At 38.6% G+C, this 24,231-nt stretch overlaps 1 protein-coding gene across 1 annotated transcript in view; it reads right to left on the bottom strand.

Moving 5' to 3' along the window:
* The window catches only part of LOC133522492 (uncharacterized), a 440,383-nt gene that overhangs the window by 31,753 nt on the left and 384,399 nt on the right, over window positions 1–24,231 (bottom strand). Inside the window, exons 8-10 of the mRNA XM_061857844.1 lie at window positions 10,179–10,357; window positions 3,874–4,013; window positions 2,097–2,233 (exon numbers count right to left, since the gene is read on the bottom strand). Of these exons, the coding sequence (XP_061713828.1) occupies window positions 2,097–2,233; window positions 3,874–4,013; window positions 10,179–10,357 (456 nt within the window). The remainder of the gene's footprint in view (window positions 1–2,096; window positions 2,234–3,873; window positions 4,014–10,178; window positions 10,358–24,231) is intronic.

Genomic DNA, 24,231 nt, shown 5'->3' with positions numbered 1-24,231 from the left:
ATAAACTGTAGATAAAGTCATGTTTGTATATCATAATTACATTCTGAGTGTAGCGAGGTATTCTAAAATAGAATCCTAGCGTAGTGAGGGATTCAAGTGTTAACGCCAAAGGGTGGTATTCCACCTATTCAATTTCTTTGTCCAATGTGTATTTGCGTCTCATATTTTGCTTAATGAGAGAGTGAGACGCGATGACATTGGACAAAAAAATTGGATAGGTGGAATATCAGCCTAAGGTGGAAATATTTTTACTACCACGTGATAAATTTACATACCGTAAAACTACCCAACTATAGTCCAATACTGCAAGTATGGTCCACAAGTTCAAAAGGAAATTAAGTATCTATACACATGTTCCTTTTGGTTTACTCCTAGTTGTACCTTCCATTTATAAACATACTTTGCCTTGGAACTACAAAAATATAGTAAAATACACACCTAAACGAGAAAAATTGAGTTTATTTGTGGACCATAGTTGGGAGCTTTGGACTATAGTTGGGTGGTTTTACGGTACTGCTTTTCACATCACCTATGAGGAAATTATTATGGTACAAATTTAATTTAACCAAAAAGTATGCAAAAAGAGAAAAAATAACGTGTTTCTAGAACAGAAAAGTGTCATTTTGATCCCTCCTAATAGGGAAGAAAAGTGCTACTTTGATCCTCCCTAGTGGGGAAGAAAACGCCCCTTTCCAACAAGGTATTGTAAAAAAAAATCGGGTCCACATTAAGCCCTAGCACGTATTAGTCCACTCATAGAACTATTCACTATATAACATACAACTTAAATGTGGACTCGATTCTAACTTTCTAACCTAATTTCGGGTACAAATTTTGTAGTCTATGTTTCAATCCTCTCCATTTTATCGATATCGATAAGAAACCCAAGCGTGTAGCGTACTACACTATTTAAATCGCTTATGTTTGTAGTATGGTTCTTTGACAGATCTTTGTAGTACATTTTGGTAATGATTTGCGAAACAAATTGATTCCACTCACTAGTATGGGAGTCCCGTCTCCTAAAACGTAGTGATTATATGCTCTTTGCGAACTATAGTGAACGAAGCGCAATTGTATCTGTCGCTTTAAGAAGAGTGACAGAGAGAGATAACTTATAAAATGTGACGACCGGTAGTGGGTACCTAGTGACCCTGCCTATGAAGCCGATAGTCCCGGGTTCAAATCCTGGTAAGGGCATTTATTTCAGTTATGAACACAGATAATATGTATCTAAGTATTTAAGTATTTATAAATATTTATACATTATATATATCGTTGTCTAAGTACCCTCAACACAAGCCTTATTGAGCTTACTGTGGGACTTAGTCAATTTGTGTAATAATGTCCTATAATATTTATTTATTTATTTAATATATTTGTTCCTGAGTCATGGATGTTTTGAAAGAACGTCCCTATAATATTTATATACTACGCTACGCTATACAGAGCGCGAATGATTTTCATCTTGTCAGGCACCTAGCGCGCTAATAATAAAGGACGCCTGATTTGCAGCACAGGGTTAAAAACTGAGAAAACATTGCAATCATATTTTTACTTAACACTGTATTTACCTTACAACGCTTAGCGCTGTATCAGCCGTATGCAGGCGGCGGCGAGTTGCTGAAGTGGTGGCAGCTGCGAGTCCGTGTGGAACAGCGAGCTGACCAAGCTAGGGTTAGCGTTACTCAGCTGGGTAGCTGAATAACGTTGTCTCTCTCTACCGCATGGTAATCTATGAAGCGTTCTCCTTCTTGCCTCTCAACACTTGAGTACATTAATACGTACCTCGCATTACTTAGCGTGCAGCAGGGGGTGGTGAGTCACCAAAGCAGTAGCGGCAGTGCGCAGGCGCTCCAGCTGAATAGCCATGTCCCGCTCTAACGCATGGCACCGTATGGTGCGTTCTTTCTTGTTACTATGCTCACAATATTGTTTTAATCCTCAATCTTCACCTCACAATACTTAGCTGTATGTAGGTGGTGGCTGCGAGTTCATATGGAACAGCGAGCTGGTGATGGACATGCTGACCACGCTGACGCAGCAGAATAATGTTGTCCTTCTCTAACGCATGGCACCCTATGCAGCGTCTCTCTCACCTCGCAATACTTGGCGCCGTAAGCAGGGGGTGGTGAGTCGCAAAAGCGGTGGCGGCTGCGAGTGCGTGTGGAACAGCGAGCTGGTGATGGACATGCTGACCACGCTGACCAGGCGCCCCAGCCACCGGCGCCGCCATCTACCAAAAATATTAACAGGAAAGTTAATTGTGGATTTAAAAAGTACTAAAAGAACAGGTCAATACGAATGTACACATAACTAATGTCATTCAGTTAGCGTGCATTTCGGTTTAACCTGTCCGTACATGTACGACGGGCGAGTCATGTTGTTTGTCACCAAGGTTCGAAAACCGGTTTTTCCAAACCGTTAACTTGGCGCAAAACCTTTTAATTTCGGTTTCGCTCCAAAAATCGTTATTTTTAAACCGGTTTTTAAGAGAACGGTCCTTGTCAAATTAACCGGTTTAGGCAAAGTCTGTGTCTATGTTTACGCGGCACACCACCAGGCCGACCGTTTCGTCGCTCGCCGAATAAACCGTTGTTTTAGGTTACAATAAAGTTCTTAAAACGTTCGCTTTCTTATAAATGTTCGGACGAAAACCGAAATAAATCGGTTTTTACCTGTATGTCATAAACCGGTTCCAAGCCTTGCTTGTCACAGTGACAATAGTATGAGGTCTCTAGCGACTTTCATGTTATTTGTCACTGTGGCAAGGTATGCAATGGGTCACAAATTAATCTTTTGATTGTACAGTGAACTGTAAAATTGTCTGGCCACTTTATGAATGGAACCCATTAGTAAATAAAGCTATATCTGGTGGAGGCCTAAGTGCAGCAATGCACTTGTAATACATGTGTGAATACAAGTTCAGTTTAGGTACTTTATATTCTAGAAAAAAACTAGTATATCACATTGATGATCACACCTGTAGGGCTAAGATGGTCGACTCTTTATCATTTGTCACCATGTCTGTCACGTTCTAACAAATATGTAAGCGCGAAAGTGACAGGCATAGTGACAAGTGATAAAAATGGAACCATGATGCCACCGCTGATTCAAATATTTTTTTAAGAAGCATTAAACGTCTGCGAACGATGCTATTAAAATTTAAAATTGAATTTAATATGTGTAGCTAAAGAGAATTTGAAATTGAGGTGGATTGTCAAAGAAAATGTGGTAGCTACAGTAAATTTACTGCCATCTTTCGACACAAGATTAAAACTTTTAGAACGCCATTTGACATTGATCATTATTATTTTACTGATACGTGTTGAATTTGTGAAATATCTATATATAAATAAAAAGTGGCCCCATCTTAAAGATCAAAGGCCAAAGGTATTATATGGTAGCATCGTTTCGAGCGATGGCGCCATAACCTTTAGTTTGTGTCCGGTAAGATGGCGCCACTTTTTGATATTTTACAAATTTAACACATATCCGTGAAAGAATAAGGATCAAAGTCAAACTGCGTTTTAAAAGTTTTAATCATGTGTGGAACTGTGGAAAGATGTCAGTAAATTTACTGTGGCTACAATTTTTTATTTGATAACACACTTGTATTTCAAATTCTCGTTGGTGTGCACATCGTAACTGGTGAATTTCCAATATGACTTGGAACTCCGGTAGCCATCTAAGAAGTGTAACGTTCTTATGGTAGATGTCGCTAGGGTCCCCTAGACCCATATGGTAGGAAATTTACTCGCTTCGGATGAGGTCTTGGTGGCTCAGTTGGCAGAGCGCTGGAGTATCGACCCAGAGGCCGTGAGTTCAAGTCCAACACAAGGCAGTAATTTTTCCAATTTTAAATTGTTGCAGTACCTGATAATGGTAAGGTCGGTAGGCAGTCCATCCTGACATCTGCGACAGCACCCGTCACGGCCTGCGAGACGTACACGAAGCAGTACTCTGGATACCTCTCGCTGAACAGGCGACAGTCAAATGAAACTGTGTGCTGACCCCTGTCGGCAATAATAAATAAATAAATATTATTACACAAATTGACTAAGTCCCACAATAAGCTCAATAGGGCTTGTGTTGTGGGTACTTAGACAACGATAAATATTTATAAATACTTAAATACGTAAAGTGTTGGTGTCCAGGCTTCTCAGTAAGAGTAAAAAATTAAGAATCTATAAAACCGTCATTCGGCCTATTCTTATGTACGGCTGTGAGGCCTGGACACTAACTCAAAAAGAGGAAAGTCAGCTCCTGATAGCGGAAATAAAAGTGCTCAGGAAGACCCTGTGACCTGTCCGAAGTGACGACGGCTCCTGGAGGATCCGGAAAAATGTCGATCGAGGAGTTGGTGGCTGAGCCCAATATCATCGGCTTAACTAAATCCCACAGACTTCGCTGGCTCGGTCACCTACTCAGAATGGGGGAGGATCGCGCAGTCAAGGAAGCGTACTTGGGGCGACCAACCGGCCGTCGACCGATCGGGTGCCCCAGGTACCACTGGTGTGATGTCGTGGAGGCGGACCTGCGTCGGCTGAATGCCAATTCATGGCTGAAAACCGCGCTGGATTGGCACAGGTGGCGTTCTCTCGTTTCGGAGGCCAATATTCTTTTTGGATCGCTGAGACAAAGCAGTTAGTTAGTTAGTTTAGTTACTTAAATACATATTAAAACACTCATGACTCAGGAACAAATATCAGTGATCATCACACGAATAAATGCCCTTACCAGGATTTGAACCCGGGACCATCGGCTTCATAGGCAGGGTCACTATCCTCAAGGCTAGACCGGTCATCAATAAACAGCTAAAAATGATAGCCACAAGACATACTAATGCTCGTGCCCAAAGTAGGTATAGTTTCTATAGTCTGTATCTTTAGGTATTTAAATAAAAGTATACAAAATCTACCCTCAAATGGCTCCTTAAGTCAGTTGAGGGTAGTCCAGTAAAGGATGACTCACGCTATGACGGGCCAGGGCCGGGCCGGGGCGGGCCAGAGTCAACCGACACACTGGCTAACCGGAGCGCCACCGTCGCCGGACCGGTCCAGGTCCGGGGCGACCGGGCCATCATCTCTATATTATAGTATCTCTATGCGTTAACACTATCGTTAAGTCTCCGAGCGCGAGACAGGCAGGGCCGGGCTGTCCAAGCTCACCGAACCGTCCAAGTAACGGACTGTTCATGACAAATGCCACAAATGTCAATCATATTAAAAAAATTGGTTTGATGGGAAGCAAGTCGATATGGAAAGAAATAAAATCAAAATATTGGCCCTGGCTGCCATAATAGCTGATGAAGAGAATACTGCATACTCTAGGCAACTTAACTTCCAAATTGTGAAAGTATATGTGGCGCGCGCATCGCGAATTAAACATTATACAGTCATTTGTTTAACAAGGGGGCAAAGTTGTGCTAATATCCACGAGCGTAGTGAGTGGTTCGAACAGTGGAATCTCGAGCGATGCGAGCGTTGCAAGGCACGAGGGTTAAACTAATTTTTACAAAACCAAACCAAATCACATTTAAAAGAACGGTATTAAACATTTTTTATTCAAAATCAGTTAAATCACCATTTCAAAATCTATTCTACCAGCCAACATAAGGTAGCAACTCAAAATTCGTATCAGATTGCTTTGCCCCACATGTGGATAAAATGCGACTTTCTCAACAGGTTTTGAACAACTGATTTTTGAGTTTTTACCAGCTGGTGTTGTGACAAATATTTTTTATGCCTGTAGCCCATTGAAGGAGTTACGAGTATGAGCTTTGCGACTTCAAGCGATGAAAAAATTATATCTATTAAAAAAATATACAGCTAGTACAGTAAAATGGCTGCATAATATAACCCTCTTTGTACAAATCTACAAAACAGTCGAAGAATATATTATTAAACACATGACCCATTTTCATTGCTCTTCTCTTTCATGAACTTAGAATAAAAACGATTGATAAGTACATGATACACCAATAAGGATTCAGTGCACATAATTTACGTACATTGATTCCTTTCATTATGTTGTTTTAATAATATCTAACACTAACGCAGGGGCTTACGTGAGCGATTAACTCGCGAATGCGACACGGCGAGGCGCGGCGCGGCGGCCCAACGGCATTCGCGTTCACAACGAGATCGCCCAAGTAGGGCACTTCCATAGGTATCAAAGGATTGATTTCATCCAGGCCGCGCCGCTTCGCGTTCGCGAGTTATTCGCTCACGCAAGCCGCTGCGTAATTGTGTTGGTTAAAAACGAGTTATTCAAACATCTGGTTACAGGGTGCAAAATATCACTAAACAAAACTACATTTGTAACAATTGTAACATTTAAAACGAAAACTACTTGAAATTCTAAACGAGTTTATCGGTAGGCCATTATCAAACAATATGATCGATTACTTTGTTTTAAACCCACCTCTATTCCTTTAACATAAAGTCTAACTTCAGAAACGCTTAATTGATATAGGATTTTCCGAATATGAATTTTGGAATCATTCGCACTTTTCAACTAACGCAAGGTCTTATCTACCTAGATTTCTCCATTGCAATTTCAACCATATCCCTTTAAAACAGGGCTCAAATTGAGTGTGAACTTAATGGTTTATAAGCCGTTATGGATATGCTTTAGAGTAATATTAACGGTGCATATCTGCGGTGAAATTAGCCGGCATCGCGACCACCAATTAGTCTCCTAATGCGGACTCCCGAATATGGTGGATGAGTCGAGTGGTGAAACTGCGGGCAGTTATGGTAATTATATGGAAATGGTATCTTTATAAGTGGTCAGGAGTAAGTAGTTCATGAAATCTAGCTATGAAGCTATTGTTAAACTTTCAATAACTCTCGTCACTACATTTTCATATTTTAAGAGTAATGAATCTTGTTGGTAAAGACTTGAGTCCTTAGAGTCTTTGGCGTTCATGACACCGCGGCCGCTGCAGGACACTATCGCAAGCGCGGACTTCTGGCCGAAGGGTGTGGTGTTTCGGGCTTTCGGCGGTTCAAGGGCAACCTGCCGAATCTTACGCCAAGTCAGACGACGCTACGGAGCCACGCTGTTACGTCGTCGCCCAAATCTAATATTTAAATTGTATTTGTTTTATCCCGTATCTCTTTTTTTATATGTTTTGTAGTTCGCAGTGCCTTAGTAGTAATACTGTAATGCTGTGTAACTAATTTGAATAATAAAATAAATAAATTACTGTTATTGAATTTTGCACTCACCATACTGCCACATATCTTAGCCATTAGGCATATAAAGGCTCTTATTCGGTCTGCACACTTGATTACGCATATAAACACGCTACATCTTTATCACAGTAAATCGTCTCTCCCCGTACTTTCGCACTGTCGGAGAACGGCTGAATTGGCTTCTTGACGGTTTTTTGTAAATAATGTCAAACGATCTTGACTTTCCTGAGGATCAAATGTCTAAATAGGACTCATGGCATTTAAGCAACACAAAGATCAGAAATGAGAGTTAAAGTCTGACGCTCGCACTCGACGATTGAAACGCCTCTAACAAAATGATAAGGTGATGTGACGTCACATCATATAAGTGTGTCCTAAATGTATGGAAGATCAAGGAAATTGCCATTTTGACCCTGAAATATTGCGTTTATGTGTATAGTTGTCATACAATTTATTTTTCAATAAAATGTAAGGAATCGAATGGTACCATTTTCTTTTCTATCTCTGAAAGAAAAAAAAAATTTTTTTTGAGATTTCGGAGCCTTGTATTTTTTTATAATCTCAATATATATTTTTTAATTCCACTTTTTTATAATGGATGGCTTATTTTCTATCCACTTAACTAAATTTTGTTATAATATTCAATATGTGTCAAGCACCCAATCGTGCCATCTATGGCCTTTAAGAGGCGTTTCATTACGCCATATTTGACCAATAGACCAAGCTAGTTACGTTATACCTGAGTGGCGCTCGAAGCAGCAGAAGGTAAAGTTTGACTTGTAATTTTGGCTTTCATTACAAGTGTGTTTTAAGACATTTTATTATAATAATTTATAATAATTCAGCCTATATACGTCCCACTGCTGGGCACAGGCCTCCTCTCATGCGCGAGAGGGCTCGGGCTATAGTCCCCACGCTAGCCCAATGCGGATTGGGGACTTCACATACACCTTTGAATTTCTTCGCAGATGTATGCAGGTTTCCTCACGATGTTTTCCTTCACCGAAAAGCTAGTGGTAAATATCAAATGACATTTCGTACATAAGTTCCGAAAAACTCATTGGTACGAGCCAGGATTTGAACCCGTGACCTCCGGATTAAAAGTCGGACGTCATATCCACTCGGCTACCACCGCTTTTTTTTACATCTGTTTTTTTAAGCTGTTATATTGCGGGTATAAACAGGTGAGCGCTTATCAGCTGAGTTCGCAATGTACCGTAAAACAACACGTGGAAACTATATTTTTGTACAGTTTGGGTACTAACGGATTAAAATAGTTCCCGATGGCCCTCAAGATCCTACATTCATAGCGCTCGACTTTTCTATGTCCTATTACTCGTCTCGATAGCGCAGCAGGATCTTTCAGAGTGGTCCCTATTACTGACAAACTAAAAGAAGGCTTAGATGGTCCGGCCACATAATGAAACGAAATTATAGTTTGCCAATTTAATCTGTCTTAAATATCCCTACAAAACACGAGGTCCACACATAATGCAGCCATGAAGGTCATGCTAAACCTTCCACCGCTCCACCCACATACAGCAAGAAGCCACCTCCTCAGCGGTAAGGTTGCGAAACCTCGACGACCTCAACATATGATCTAACCTGGGAGCTCAGCACACAATATGCCTGAAAAAGGTTTACGAAGACTTTCCAATGCTCAGAGCAGGCACGGATCGGATTCATAAACAACGTTCGACAAAAGGTACAATTATATGAGAACGACAATCACGGAGGACTTAATACCAGTGAGCCGAGAATCTTCATTAATGGGTCCAATACAGAGAGTGGGTCGGGCTCTGGAACCTTCTCAGAAGATCTAAACATGTCCATTACCACTTTGTGCTCATGGCTCAGTATTCGAAGCCGAGTGTATGGGCATCATCAATGCGGCGGCTATCATCACTGCAAGGAGGTAGTAGAATCCTCCATCCACATACTATCATACAGTAGAGCACTCTTAATGGCCCTAAGCCATATAATTACATTCAAACAGATACATGAATGCCACGAACGACTAATCGAGACCTCCGTATGGGATAGCTGTATGTCTTAATAAGAATCTCACCCTTCAATGGATCAAGGGACACAATGGATCCTGGGGTAACGACGGTGCAGATGAGCTTGCCAGGCAAGGATCAGGTGCGGAGGCGATTAACCCAGAATTTATTCTCCTGATGTCCTTTAGGAAGATACGCTCACTTCTGCTGCAACGACACAGAACACAGCACTCTGGCTATCAATGAAAGACTCACCAAGTCGCTCTTCCAAGATCCAGCAGGTGGCCCTTCCTCTTAAGGGGTTGAGTTGGCTGGACTAGCCCCCACCCTCCGTCACGAAAAATAGGCGCCCATCGTTAAGTTACATAAACCTGCCCGTGCTACAACAATATCTTCACAATATTCCTGGGAAGACGACGACCTCCCAACACATGGTAGTACAATATGAAGAGGGATGGTGACCCAGAATTAAGCGCTTTGGCGCCATCGTACAAGGAAGCCCAGTGAGATAGAGCCAGCTCTACAGGCCCAGGCCTAAGATAAGGCGAAATAAGACTATTAAATATACCAATAAACCACATGTCACATAACATTACTACACTTAATAATAATAACGTAAAACATATTTAAAAACCACAAAAGTTGTAAGCAAAATTCAATCTTAATTTTATTTTCTTCATGGGTAAATTACCGTAAATTACGATAAATTACGGTAAATTACGCTAATTTACGGTAATTTTCATAAATGAAAATTACGGTAAGTGCGTAATTTCTCGACGGCACATCACTTGTATCTCAGCCGTTTCAGATCTCGCCCAAAGACCCGTACTCTGTCCGCGCCTTCCAGTACGCACTACGGGTACTGGAAGAGAACTCGCACTCCTTCTGCCGTGCACGTTTAACACAAACTGCCTAGTCCGCCTGTGAACCACTTGTATTAACATGGCACTCACTGTCACACCCAAACTTCAGTACTAACCTTCGCACTCTCCTCTCCGCGACGTATCTCAGCCGTTCGGGATCTCGCCCAAAAACCCGTACTCTGTCCGCGCCTTCCAGCACGCACTCAGGGTACTGGAAGAGCACTCGCACTCCTTCTCCACAGGGAAACACGCTGCCGCCGTGCACGTTTAGCACGAACTGCTCCGACCAGTCCGCCTGTGAACAAATTGAAAGATGAGTAGTAAATTCGAGGGATCAAAATGTGTGTGTTGTATCGTTAGTTCATTATTCAAGCCAAACTATTTACTAGTTGTTCACACTCCTGAAGTTTATTTGCGATTTTAGATTTAGTGTGCGTAAGATTCATTGCCTTTAATATTGGACAGGCGCTAAATGCACCGTGATTAATACTTTTTGTATACATATACCCGTCACTGGCACTTTTTCTAACAAACCATGTAAACGTTCCTCGTAAATGAAATAGTTGTAAAATATTATGTTCGGTTTTAATAAGTACATTAGTATATATCTCACGCGCACTACTACGCACTAACACGCTACGCACTAACGCACGCTACGCATTAGTACGGGCACAGTACTAATGAGTAGGTACTAGTGAGTGTACAGATAAAGTTTTATGAAAATAAGACGTACATTTGAGGCGCTTCCATAATTTTCCATGTTCAAATCAGAGCTAAGTTAGCTTAGACGGATTCTAAAGGAAGAGGGCGCGCCTGATCGTGAATAAAGAACCAAATAAGGACCGCGTTTGTGGTTCCGAAGGATACTTCAAACTTTATATATTTTATTTATAATAATAATATTAAAACTAAATTATGACTACTTATAAAAAAGCGGCCAAGTGCGAGTCGGACTCGCGCATGAAGGGTTCCGTACCATTTAAGACGTATTAAAAAAAAATCTACTTGCTAGATCTTGTTCAACATTTTACCACTTTGGACACACATTTTACCACTTTGGAACTGTCTCTCGCGCAAACTATTCAGTTTAGAAAAAAATGATGTTAGGAACCTAAATATCATTTTTGAAGACCTATCCATAGATACCCCACACGTATGGGTTTGATGAAAAAAATTTTTTTTTAATTTATTGACGTATTAAAAAAAAACTATTCACTAGATCTCGTTCAAACCAATTTTCGGTGGAAGTTTGCATGGTAATGTATATCATATATTTTTTTTAGATTTTTCATTCTGTTATTTTAGAAGTTACAGGGGGGGGGACACACATTTTTTCACTTTGGAAGTGTCTCTCGCGCAAACTATTCAGTTTAGAAAAAAATTATATTAGAAACCTAAATATCATTTTTGAAGACCTATCCATAGATACCCCACACGTATGGGTTTGATGAAAAAAAATTTTTTTTAAATTTTTATGACGTATTAAAAAAAAACTACTTACTAGATCTCGTTCGAACCAATTTTCGGTGGAAGTTTGCATGGCAATGTATATCATATATTTTTTTTAGATTTTTCATTCTGTTATTTTAGAAGTTACAGGGGGGGGGACACACATTTTTTCACTTTGGAAGTGTCTCTCGCGCAAACTATTCAGCTTAGAAAAAAATGATATTAGAAACCTAAATATCATTTTTGAAGACCTATCCATAGATACCCAACACGTATGGGTTTGATGAAAAAATTTTTTTTTTTAAATTTTTATGACGTATTAAAAAAAAACTACTTACTAGATCTCGTTCGAACCAATTTTCGGTGGAAGTTTGCATGGCAATGTATATCATATATTTTTTTTAGATTTTTCATTCTGTTATTTTAGAAGTTACGGGGGGGGGGGACACACTTTTTACCACTTTGGAAGTGTCTCTCGCGCAAACTTTTCAGTTTAGAAAAAAATGATATTAGAAACCTCAATATCATTTTTATAGACCTATCCATAGATACCCCACACGTATGAGTTTGATGAAAAAAGATTTTTTGAGTTTCAGTTCTAAGTATGGGGAACCCCCAAAATTTATTGTTTTTTTTCTATTTTTGTGTGAACATCATAATGCGGTTCATAGAATACATCTACTTACCAAGTTTGAACAGTATAGCTTTTATAGTTTCGGAAAAAAGTGGCTGTGACAGAATCGGACAGACAGACGGACATGACGAATCTATAAGGGTTCCGTTTTTTGCCATTTGGCTACGGAACCCTAATAAAACGACTAAAACTAAACCTACCTAGAAAAAATAAAGAAACCTAAAACAGACCCTGGCCTCTTGGCAGGGTGCCCATCACGCAGGCAGCATTCCCGCGCTGTATCGCGACGGCAAGCCTTTGCGCGAGAAAACTGCCTGCGCGAGGGTCTCCCGTTGCCTCCCTCAATCGCTTTCCAAGCTCCCTGTGGAGCCCACGCCCCACGGACCAAGTGTCTCGACACCAAAAGCTACGAATTCGTAGTTGGTGCCGAGACAGCTGGGTAACGGCGGCTATTAACGCGGGTATCAAAATCGACGTCTAACACCGCGGTGTTTACAAATACGCATTTTGCAAGCAAACAGATCTATTCTCTAAGAAATAAAGCATACACAAAACAAGCTCATTCATTGGTCTATCGTGCCCATTAGTGTGCATTTGTGTGAGTGTAACAAAAAACTCGCGATTCGTCAGTTTGTGCGACGGCGGCGCAAGAACCGGTTGTTCCATACAGACGCGTGACTCCACAGGTAAGTGCACTCCAATCTTACTTAGTGTTTTACGTAATAGTTATGGCAAATAAACTAGTGCAATGCCTTTTAAGAGGTTGTGTATTGTTTTCTACACGATTTTGAATTACTTTTAACTTAGTTTTTGACCGGGAAATACGTTTAAAATTGAAAATAAAATACAGCGGTGATAGGCGCCATTTACTTCTATGGTAAGTAATTCCGTGGTATGCCACGTTAATAGAAAAAGTGGTAGTTTTGTTATTTACTCTTTAGTTTTGGTACAAATTATCAATTTTATAATTTCTTTTATTTATTCCAATCTTGATCTATTCACGCTATTAAAGAGCTATTTCCGTGGTATGGAAAGTATTCAACTAACCCTTAATTTTTAACAAAAACTTCAGCACCGATTTCCTTGTTTCTATGGGAACCCTTAATCTGTCAACTTTTTTTTATTTTGAGTTAAAACCTAAAATTTAGTTGCCAGTTATGTTATTTTGTCTTTACAAGAAGCTTGTAATATACGTGTTTGATTTGATTTGAAAAAACATCTGTGTTTTATTCTTTTTATGGGTCGGAATTAGGTTTAATTAAACTCCAAATTAAGCCTATTACCGATGGTATGATCAGATTACCCTCGGTAATAGAATGTATAGAAATCTATTACCGACCCAGAGAAATATCGAATGGGTCGGTAATAGGCTCTTAAAGAGTTATCTATTACCGAGTGACTATTTGGTATTGTATTGAAATATCGCATTTAGGGTACCGCAAGTACAGATTTCGTTGATAAAATTTAGACTTCAGTTATCATTATCAGATTTAAATTCTTCTGTTTTCTGATTCAGTTATTACTCTGACAGACAAGGAAGGGTACCCAACTGCCGGACAATTCCGATTAGATTTTTTTTTATATAATTTTATTTATACAGTAGTCCAAAATCTCAGACATGATTTTTTTTAGCTATAAGAATCAGCAATAAGAAAAGTACTGTGATTTGTTAGTTATAAACGGGTAAATTATAACACATAATATATTAAAAAATTTCATGTTTTTATATATAGTCGAAATTTTATAATGTGGACGTTTACCATTTCACTGTGGTAAACTTTCCCTCAGGTGGTAAACGTCCAGCTTATAAAATTTCGACTATAATTTACGCTGTGCCTTATGAGAAAATGTTACTTACTTGTTTTTTTTTGTGCAGCTAATTATGTCAGTAAGACAAACTCTTATCAATCTTTATAGCATTTAAAAATTACTTTATTTAATAACAGGCAGGCCTATTTGTCATATACGTCCTTAGTAAAACATTACTAACAATAATTTTTGTTGTTTTACATGTAAAACATTCAACTTATAACTTGTTATACAGGTACTCGTGGGTACTTGGTAAGTTAACTATTTAATAGTATTTGATTGTGCCAAAGTGTAATTATAATCTCTTCGAATATATCTCTTATTTTTAAACATATAGTTTTATTTTTTATTTTTGTGTCATTATTAAACTTAATGACACAAAAATAATATACAGAACCCACGTCGTTATTATTGTTTTAACCCTCGGTATTAGGTTTCGAATTTTGAGTTTGGTTTCTGTTAACGAGTGCAGAAAAATCATGCTAATTGTACCCTCGGTAATGAAAGCTCAATTCGCGATAATAGAATCACAGCCTGTCCCTTGCCACGGTAATAGAAGATTTGGTCATTTTGGCTTCAAAAATTATTTTAATACATATAATAACCCAAAATGAATCCAAAAACGTGTGAAACGGAAAGTTCATTAATTGCTCTGATGAAAAAAAAAAAATCCTGGCTGTTAGACAGCATTGATACCCTTAATTTTTGGATCTCTTTTGAAAAGTTCCTTAACTACCACGGTAATAGGTGCCTTTACCCTATATTTATTAGTTTTAAAACTTTATATATGTATATGTATGTATTTGATGCATTCTCTTTGCTCTGCACAATTTTCTTGGTTTAAACTGCTTTGCCTTCATTTGTGATGAAAAGGCATTTTAACGCCTTTTATTCATACGAGAGACATTTGCATGCGTGGTAAGCGTACGAGAATTTTGCATTTTCTGGAAAAGTTCATGAAGGAATAATCTTCTGAGGTGAGATGTAAACTATTACATTTACATATTTACATACAATACTACCTATTTGTTTGACAACGCACTCGTAAATAAGGTCATTTCTCCATACAAACGTACTCGACTGTTTCCTCCGTGGTTTTTGAAGCTAGAACAATGATTTTATCAACAAAAAATATTATTATTAATTTCTGTCTCGGACTGTTTTGCTATTTTGATATTTTTGTTTCTTATGGCGCTAGTGCACTTCAAATATTTGCAAAAACGGCCTAATTTACTAGGCCGCAAAGAGAATCATGGTGTTCCAAACTGAAATCAATTAGCCTTAAAAGTAAAACAGTCCGACACAGGTAATTTCATTACCATTTAGATCTCAAAACTTCGATACATTTGGTTAAGTTTTGGAGGAGAAAACCGTCGAGTACAGAGCACCGTTTTTTGTGATTTTTACGCAGGGTTTTTCGCCTATCTGGCTTTCTGGCATCCTTATCGCACTAGTTTTAGGAGCCGCTTCCGTTAGCGAGACGGATATATTCGTCTAAAATATTTAAATCTCAGCTCCTGTATCCTTTTAAGGTTAACACGGAGAAGATCGTTTACAAGCTCTGTCGTCGCTTTTAACTCTTTCGTTTGTACATGTGCATGGCGACTTTATCAATGAATTCATTCATAATTTCTCTATAAAATTTCGCTCAGCTCACTGTACATACTCCACTTACAGAAGATCGGGAGAGGAGGAATGAAGTTCTTCCATTCTGAGAACAACATCAGTTAAATAAATATAAAATAAATAAATATTATAAAACATTATTACACGAATTGACTCTGCTCTAGATTGATTGTTGAGGGCAACACAAGCCTTATTGAGCTTACTGTGGGACTTAGTCAATTCGTGTAATAATCTCCTATAATATTTGTTTATTTAATATTTACTACTTAGACAACGATATATATAATATATAAACACTTAAATAAATAGAAAACACCCATGACTCAGGAACAAAATATCCGTGCTCATCACACGAAATATATGCCCTTACCAGGATTTGAACCCGGGACCATCGGCTTTATAGACAGGGTCACTACCCACTAGGCCAGACCGGTCGTCAAGTTCTTGTCTTATGGCGGTATTCTCAGTAAACCATTTTATATGCTGGTCTTCCCCACGTTGACCTTAATAAGTATTTGTCCCCCAAAGACCTCAGAAGAAGAGCTAGGGAAGTCATCAAGTTAAAATCACGTAATAGTAGATTGTTAGATTGTTAACCAAGGGATGATAGGCACCCCTATTTCTGTCGAGGTAGTCCGAGACTGAAGTGGTACCTTAAATAATGTACTTAGAAAGTACAGTCACAAAGTAAATGGCGGCGGCGCGCGCCGGAGCAGAGAGTCCGCTCAGTACAAAGTGCCATTTTCGCCGCACGCACACAGACGTGACATTTACGCACACAGAGGTTACATTTACAGGCGTTCTCGGGCACTCTCGGGCAGAGCTTAGTCGGGCTGTGCGCGCGTTGCTCACTTGACGTCCCCGCCGCTACGTAGGTAGGTACCTACTGTCATGTACGTCAAAATGCAGTCTCTAAGGAATGTAAACATGATAAGATGTATGTATAAACGAATCGATGTATGTATGTCTGTAAACTTATATTACCTACTCCTTTTTAAAATTCAAAATTAATACAGAAGCAACCCTAGTGAGTCGGACAAGTTTAGGTAGGTATGTATTTTCAAGAACGGCGGGAACGGACCTTCTGTCCATTTTTTATTTTGTGGTACAGTGCTCTAGAGCAAAAATGTATCATTTTCTGCACACCTTTTAAAACAACAATGACCAACTTTCAGAGAATGAGAATTGAAAAAAGTGTTGATTGCTGCTTATTCAACACTAAAACACTTACCAAGCATTTCCACAATAAAAACACCAGAAGGAAGCATATAATTTATGCTTTCTTTAAAATTGAAACAGAAGTATGCAGAACATTATCGATAAAACAAATGCTCTCTCCGACATTACACTGGAAATAATCTCACTACTTCCAAATCCTCGTATCTAACTAGCCTTTATTTTCAAAAGCAGCTTTATTCTTAAAGTATAAAGTTTAAATTTCAATATCAGAAGTAGAGATGGGATGCTTAGGAAGTAATTGAACATTTAGCTTCGATAGCACGCCCGGGCGATAAATCTTGATTTTACTTCGTTTATTGTTTTATTTATTTGCATGTTGTTTGTGAGGTTAACTTGATTACTGGATTATGACTAAGTAGATATAATGAATACCTAGTAGCTTTATATTTATTTTATGCAGAAAAAGTAGAGGACAGATGTTTTATATTAACCACCTTAACTTTGGGTATGTCCTTAAACTACGTCCAAAAAAGGTATGGACACTGTGAATGTCATGTATGTATGTCACTTTATTGCACATAACTAAGTGTATATTGTTAACGACTGATGAAATAACGATTCAACGGCACAACACTATTTTCGAAACATGCGCCATCTTGGATTGAGGAGGCGGATCGATAACGGTCGCTTGGATTTTATCACAGAAATATATCTAGATAGAAGGAAAGAGTGTATGTACCTCGCATGGCGAAATGATGAGAATTTCTCATCATTGCTCGCAGCGCACTTCAGTCTGCTCCCGACCGCGGTCTGCGTGCGACGTCAGGTTTTAAACACAAAATAGTTTGTTGCGCAATAACCAATTGTTCAAGCGACTCCAATAAAGTTGGAGCTGTAAATCGAGGTATTTCCTTTTTTCGGTGAGTACTGTACCCCTAGTGTAAATAAATTCGATTTCGAAACGTGACGTACGCGTTTGCGTTTAGTCTCATTTTGTATTGGATTTAGAAAGAGCGCGCCAAGCGGGACGTTTTGGAAACTCAAAATCCTATACAAAATGAGAGTTAACGCAAACGCGTTCGTCACGTTTTGATGTCGATCAAAGTTACACTAGGGGTACTGTTTGTCCTTAAATCTCTGTTATTAATTAATAAACGATTTATTTTACTATTTTCATCGAAACAGTAGCGGGTGATTGTGTGCCAACGCTAGTTTTCCATTGCGGCTTTAATTTGACGAGCCAGACTTTGCGTGCATTCAAAACCAGCGATGTAAAAATAAGCTATTCAAACTGTCGATTCACGTTCAAGGTCGATTTCTCATTTTTTCTGTCAAAAGTAAGAATAGTGCTGTACCACAGTGCTGTACACTGCGATTTTCTTACTCGATTAAAATCGGTTTTGAAAACAGAGGAAATGATAATTACATTTTTATATTATTATGCAGCTATATGTACGTAGTGCAAAGCGAATATTATTAACAAACAGGTTATGGTTACTTCTACATTTGAAATTTTATTTTTAAGCCAATTACTTATCAAATACTAAGTGTTGGGATCGGATAGGCGCGGTTGCAATTAATGACTTTTGGGTATTTTCGTTTTGTGGTTGTTGTTATTGATGAATAAACGAGTGTATATTGTTATCGGGAAATGTTATTAGATATTTACCCGTCATTCTCGGTGAAGGAAAACATCGTGAGGAAGTCTAATCCCAATAAGGCCTAGTTTACCCTCTGGGTTGGAAGGTCAGATGGCAGTCGCTTTCGTAAAAACTAGTGTCCGCCAAATCTTGGGATTAGTTGTCAAGCGGACCCCAGGCTCCCATGAGCCGTGGCAAAATGCCGGGACAACGCGAGGAAAAAAGACTGAAAAAGATATTGTTATCGGGATGTAACTTAGATTAACTTGTTGTGAATGGAAGATAACACTGAATATTTTCATAGTAAATAATATTATTCCTCTGTCGATCCTTATCGATATTTTAAATCGATTAAAATAACCTACAATAACTGGCGTAATATAATTTAGTGATAATGATGTACGAGTAAATTGTTTGTCATCACACGAATAAAGGTATGTCCTTACCTCTTTTCACTCACAACAAAGACGAACGTCCGATGTTTTGGACTTCTCGTCGCCGCGCAGCACGCACGCAACCTCCCGCTTCTAACGTTGTAATCCGATGCTTTTGAATCGTTTTCGCGCGGCTTATGTTTCCCATCTCTAAATTACGCTCGTGACGTCAAAGTACCTATGCAAAATGTTACACGCTTGGTCTCCCTACAAATTGGTGAATTCTTTTCTTCTATCTGGATATATTTCTGTGGATTTTATCATGTCTTTTATAAAGAATTACATCTGAACTGAACTCAATGTTTTCTTTAGTAAGTATGTTATTAATATAAATCTAAATTTGCGTTAAGATGTTTTATATAATGAAACTTCGGACCAGCAGTGGGATGATAATGAATTTTTACCATCTTCCCACTCGTTAGACTCATTACTAATGATGGAGGATAAAAAAAATATATTTCAAATAATGTATTTTCCCTACAACCTACGATTAATTATGATGTTATTTGAGTAAATCCCTTATACCGAAGCCAAAAAAAACCTCGACCTTTTCCTGAAATCGTTCCTATTCCTGTCTGAAAACAACATTACAATTATACATTCAAAATAAAAGGTTTCACAGTAAATCATTTAAATTGGAAATACCCCGCCCCGCTGCACGCCCAACTCGAGCGTCCACTCAGGCCTTATACTAGGCACAAAGGACTATTAGTAAGTTTGCTGTATAGTATTTTTTAAACTTGATGAGTAGGGTGACAAATGTCATTTCCATATTATTTATAATCTATAAACGCCAAATCTCGCTAAATTGTATTGAATTGACACTCGTCAACGTACCCATCAAGATTGAAAAATACTATAGGTACAGTCAAGTCTAAAAATATGGGTGTACACATCTTACTCAAGAATATGTCCCATAGCATCTTATTCCAGTGCAATAAGAGCGTAGTACCATATTTATGAGACGATTCTCTCGATACATATTTTTGCAGCTGGCTGTACTGCGCACATGTTGGCAAATGTCAAATATTGAAATGCCGCGATACTTAATATAATCAAAGAGAAATTGAAATAAAGGTGAGTTGTGAAGAAATTTTTGTAGTGACGCTTTACTGCCATCTTTCGACACATAATTAAAAACTTTTAAAACGCCATTTGACTTTGATCCTTATTCTTTCATTGATATGTGTTCAATTTGTTAAATATCAAAAAGTGGCGCCATCTAATAGATCAAAGACCAAAGGTATAGCAACATCGTTTCGAGCGATGGCGCCATAACCTTTAGGACGTGCCCGATAAGATGGCGTCACTTTTTGATATTTAACAAATTGAACAAATTCTCTTTGCTAATATTCATTTATAATATTATTTAAGGCAATGAAAACTTTTATTGAACGATCACAACTTTTTTTAATAGCGGAAAATGGTGTAAGTATTGTCAAAAATGTATGGAGAGCTTCAGCTAAATAATATTAAATAATTATAAAAGCAGTCAAAAGTCTTTCATTATTTCTTTAAAAATTATGGCTACAGTCCAGTGGGACTATTTTTTTTATACTACGTCGGTGGCAAACAAGCATACAGCCCGCCTGATGGTAAGCAGTCTCCGTAGCCTATGTACGCCTGCAACTCCAGAGGAGTTACATGCGCGTTGCCGACCCTAACCCCCCCTCGTTAAGCTCTGGCAACCTTGCTCACCGGCAGGAACACAACACTATAAGTAGGGTCTAGTGTTATTTGGCTGCTGTTTTCTGTAAGGTGGAGGTACTTCCCCAGTTGGGCTCGGCTCTAGATCTGATATGACATCCACTGGCTGTGCCCTACCACACAAAGCGAGATGACATTCACAATGCCCATACCTCTCTTTTGGACGTAGTTTAAGGACGTACCCGGGTCCCAGGGTGGGTATTTCGCCAGTATCAAGGTATTAGGAGCTTTAAATACGACTAAAATTGTACGGTTAGTACAAGGCAGTCTACTCGTACAGTGATTTTATTAGCGTTTGTAAAGCGATAACTGGACTTTATAAGTAGCACGTGGACTACCGGTCGTTGACTCCAAAATGGTGGTTAAACGCGTTTTAAGATTAATTCTCCATTCACTGCACACTACCACATTAGTTTAGTGTATAATAAAGCTATCGATATCACACTAAACAATATTAATGAGCAAAAAACAAAGGAATTAATAACGAGGCTAGCTTTCAAGTTAACGCTCGAACTGGAAGTCCTCAGTCAAGAGTCAAGTGTAATATGGCAATTAGCCACTTTTAGTGTTCAGCAGTAACACTTTGGTTTACTGCGACATAAACGCATATTGCTTGGGTCAGCGACAACCTATGTGTATAAATAGACTAACATTGATTAAATAAAGGGATTCATATACTTGGACTTAACTACGACTTGTTTATCTACCACGCTCCTGCCTCTCCACCCTGACTCTGCCCGAGTAACCTTCCACCAACGAACTTCTTATATTTCATGGCGACCCTGCCAGGATCTCAAAAAGGGAATGTCGCAACAACTTTACAATTCGGGTGGAGTCGTAAAGTTTGTGAGGTCTGTAAAAGAGGCTTTTACAATGCCTGCTGGAACGATTTTTAATGCCCTGCGTTCACGGCTGGCTGAATTTTAATTTTGGAGATCCTACGTCAATGGTACCTTATAACCATCATAATTAATGCTGTGAACGACATTTGGAAGAACGCGGGTCTTTTCTGGATAAGATTAGCTGAGATTTGTGAGCCACTGATAAACCAGCGGTGGCAGCATGGTTCCATTTTTATCGCTTGTCACTATGCCCGTCACTTTCGCGCTTACATACTTGTTAGAACGTGACAGGTATGGTGATAAATGATAAAGAGCCGACCGTCTTAGCCCTACAGGACAAATAGTCTTATGCTTAATAGTTGGCGTAGAGTTAAAGGGCTCCTCTACACGATGGCCCACCAGCCCAGGCCAGTCTAAGGGACGAAGCTATGCGGTGGAATGAGATAGCAATATCACTTGCTCCCTTTAACGTATAAATGCGTCCCTTGGACTGGCGTACGCTGGGCCATCGTGTAGAGGAGCTAAAAAATAATGCTCAAACCTCGGTAAGACGCCCGTCATTTTGAAAACATAAACCTGTTCCGTACAACAGAGATTTCCTTATACCAATCTCAATCCGTCGGTATGAGTATGAATGAGTTGAATTTTATTGCTAATGTCAACTCCATAGCTCGCTAACGTCTTACCGTGTGAAAAATCTCTAAATATATAATAAGTCTAATTTATAAATTTTGCTTAGACTTAATTGGTACCTAATATTTTTATATCCGACGTGTATGTGTGTGTATAAGTAACTTGAAAATAATTAATTTCAAATTAATAATGGTTATAGCTAATTATCACAAAGTTCCATTACCAATAACAAGTCCATCAAAATTATTCCAATTTCGGAATCATTAACAAACATCAATATTCAATAAATCGGTAAATATTAATTAATAATGTATTTCACTTTATACCCGTAAGCTATTGGCAATTAATATTGAATGTTAATTGCAAATTAGGCACTTGTTTTATCAAAACTAAATGGATATTTTAATTAATAAATACAAAGCGTATAATTAAGTACTGGATGCCATTTTAATTTGGTTCTTTTAGCGATAATTTATGTTATAATCAAACGACGTATGTAAATAACAGTTTTGAATGATTCACGGTTTACATTATTCAATAGACTTAAATCGACCGGGATATCGGGAGCTCGAAATCAATACAAAGGGTAGTCACAGCCTCTAGCCCCCCCCCCCCCCCCCCCCCCCCCCCCGTTGAGCTCTGGCAACCTTACTCACCGGCAGGAACACAACACTATGAGGAGGGTCTAGTGTTATTTGGCTGCGGTTTTCTGTAAGGTATCCCGGTCGATTTAAGTCTAACGTATGTAAATACATAACTACATGTGAAGTCCTTTTTTTCAGAAATAGAAAACGGGCACGTGGTTGAAATATTAAAGTTATATTAGATACGAAACCATGTCAGACCATGTATCTGTAGGTATTGAAATAAAAGTAAACAAAACCTACCCTCAAATGGCTTTTTAAGCCAGTTGAAGGTAGATAAAAACATTACATGATCATATAATGTAGGTTAAAGTCAGGTCGGACAGTGACAGATCCAGGCGGTTTTGTATTTGGTTGGCTAACCAATAAATGTTATAACTACCCGAAAATGTACAAATTGTTTGTTTACTTCTATTTAAATACCTAAGGATACAGAGTATAGTATAAAAAATTACGGAAAATTTAACTCTGTCATTTTGAAATGAAGTTCAAAATCAGTTTTATCGGGTGGTCATTTTTGCCATATAAAATCGAAAATTGCCTGTTTAAGGGTAAGAATTGTATTTTGTAACATGTTTTATTTTATTTTGGGTCGCTTAGCCAACGGAGTGAGTAGTAAGTAGGTAAATAGTTTATTACGGTAAAATCTACATTTTTTTTATATATAGGCCGTAAACGAGCAGACGAGCCGCCTGATGGGAAGCAGTCATCGCCGCCCATGGACATAAGCAACATCGGAGGAGCCACTTATGCGTTGCCGACCTTTGAGAACCCTAAATACCTGCTTCTTGAAGAACCCCATGTCATAGCGCAAGGGAAACACATTTCTCCTATTACTAAAATATGTATATTGTAAAAGTGACTAAATAAGTAACTAACTATTTACTACTTAGAGTTAGACCAAGATAAGTCGCCAGTGATTTTGATAGCCCAGATGGTGCAAGTGTTAAGTAAACGTCATAATTTCATAGAAGTTTAAAATAACCCGTGCACATTCTGGGCTATCAAAATCGATGCAAACTTATCTTGGTTTGATTCTAGATACGTACAAAAAAATATTCATATAGGAAATGCACCCAATTCTAATTAACAGAATGGAATTCTGATTTGATGGCCGTTAAGAAATTAAATCCATTATGGCCGGAACCCACGCAATCTCCCCACGGCTCGTTTTTTCATCATTTCCAATAGAAAACAAAAGGAATAAATGTTTTATTGTCGTGGGCGTAAAAGCTCATATTTCGTTTACAGCCCCATTTCGTGGTAATAAGTCATTTTATTCTAATTCTGTTTTCCATGTATGATATTATGGGGAATCCGTTTGCAGAGGTCAATAACGCCCTTATTCATAAACGTGTACTAAAGTTACGATGCCGCTAATCATCGTTTGTCCCTTTACGACGTATTGGTATGATGGAAAGGGACAAACGATGATTAGCGGCATCGTAACTTTAGTACACGTTTATGGGGTTTCAATTTCTGCACATTATTTTCCCTGTGGTATACATCCCTCTTAAATTCTGTACAGTTTGTCCCTTTCCATCATACCAATACGTCGTAAAGGGACAAACG

This window comes from Cydia pomonella, chromosome 11 (assembly GCF_033807575.1).
Source record: "Cydia pomonella isolate Wapato2018A chromosome 11, ilCydPomo1, whole genome shotgun sequence".
Lineage (NCBI taxonomy): Eukaryota > Metazoa > Arthropoda > Insecta > Lepidoptera > Tortricidae > Cydia > Cydia pomonella.
Note: the sequence above shows the minus strand (reverse complement) of the source record. Positions and strands in the feature narration are given on the sequence as shown.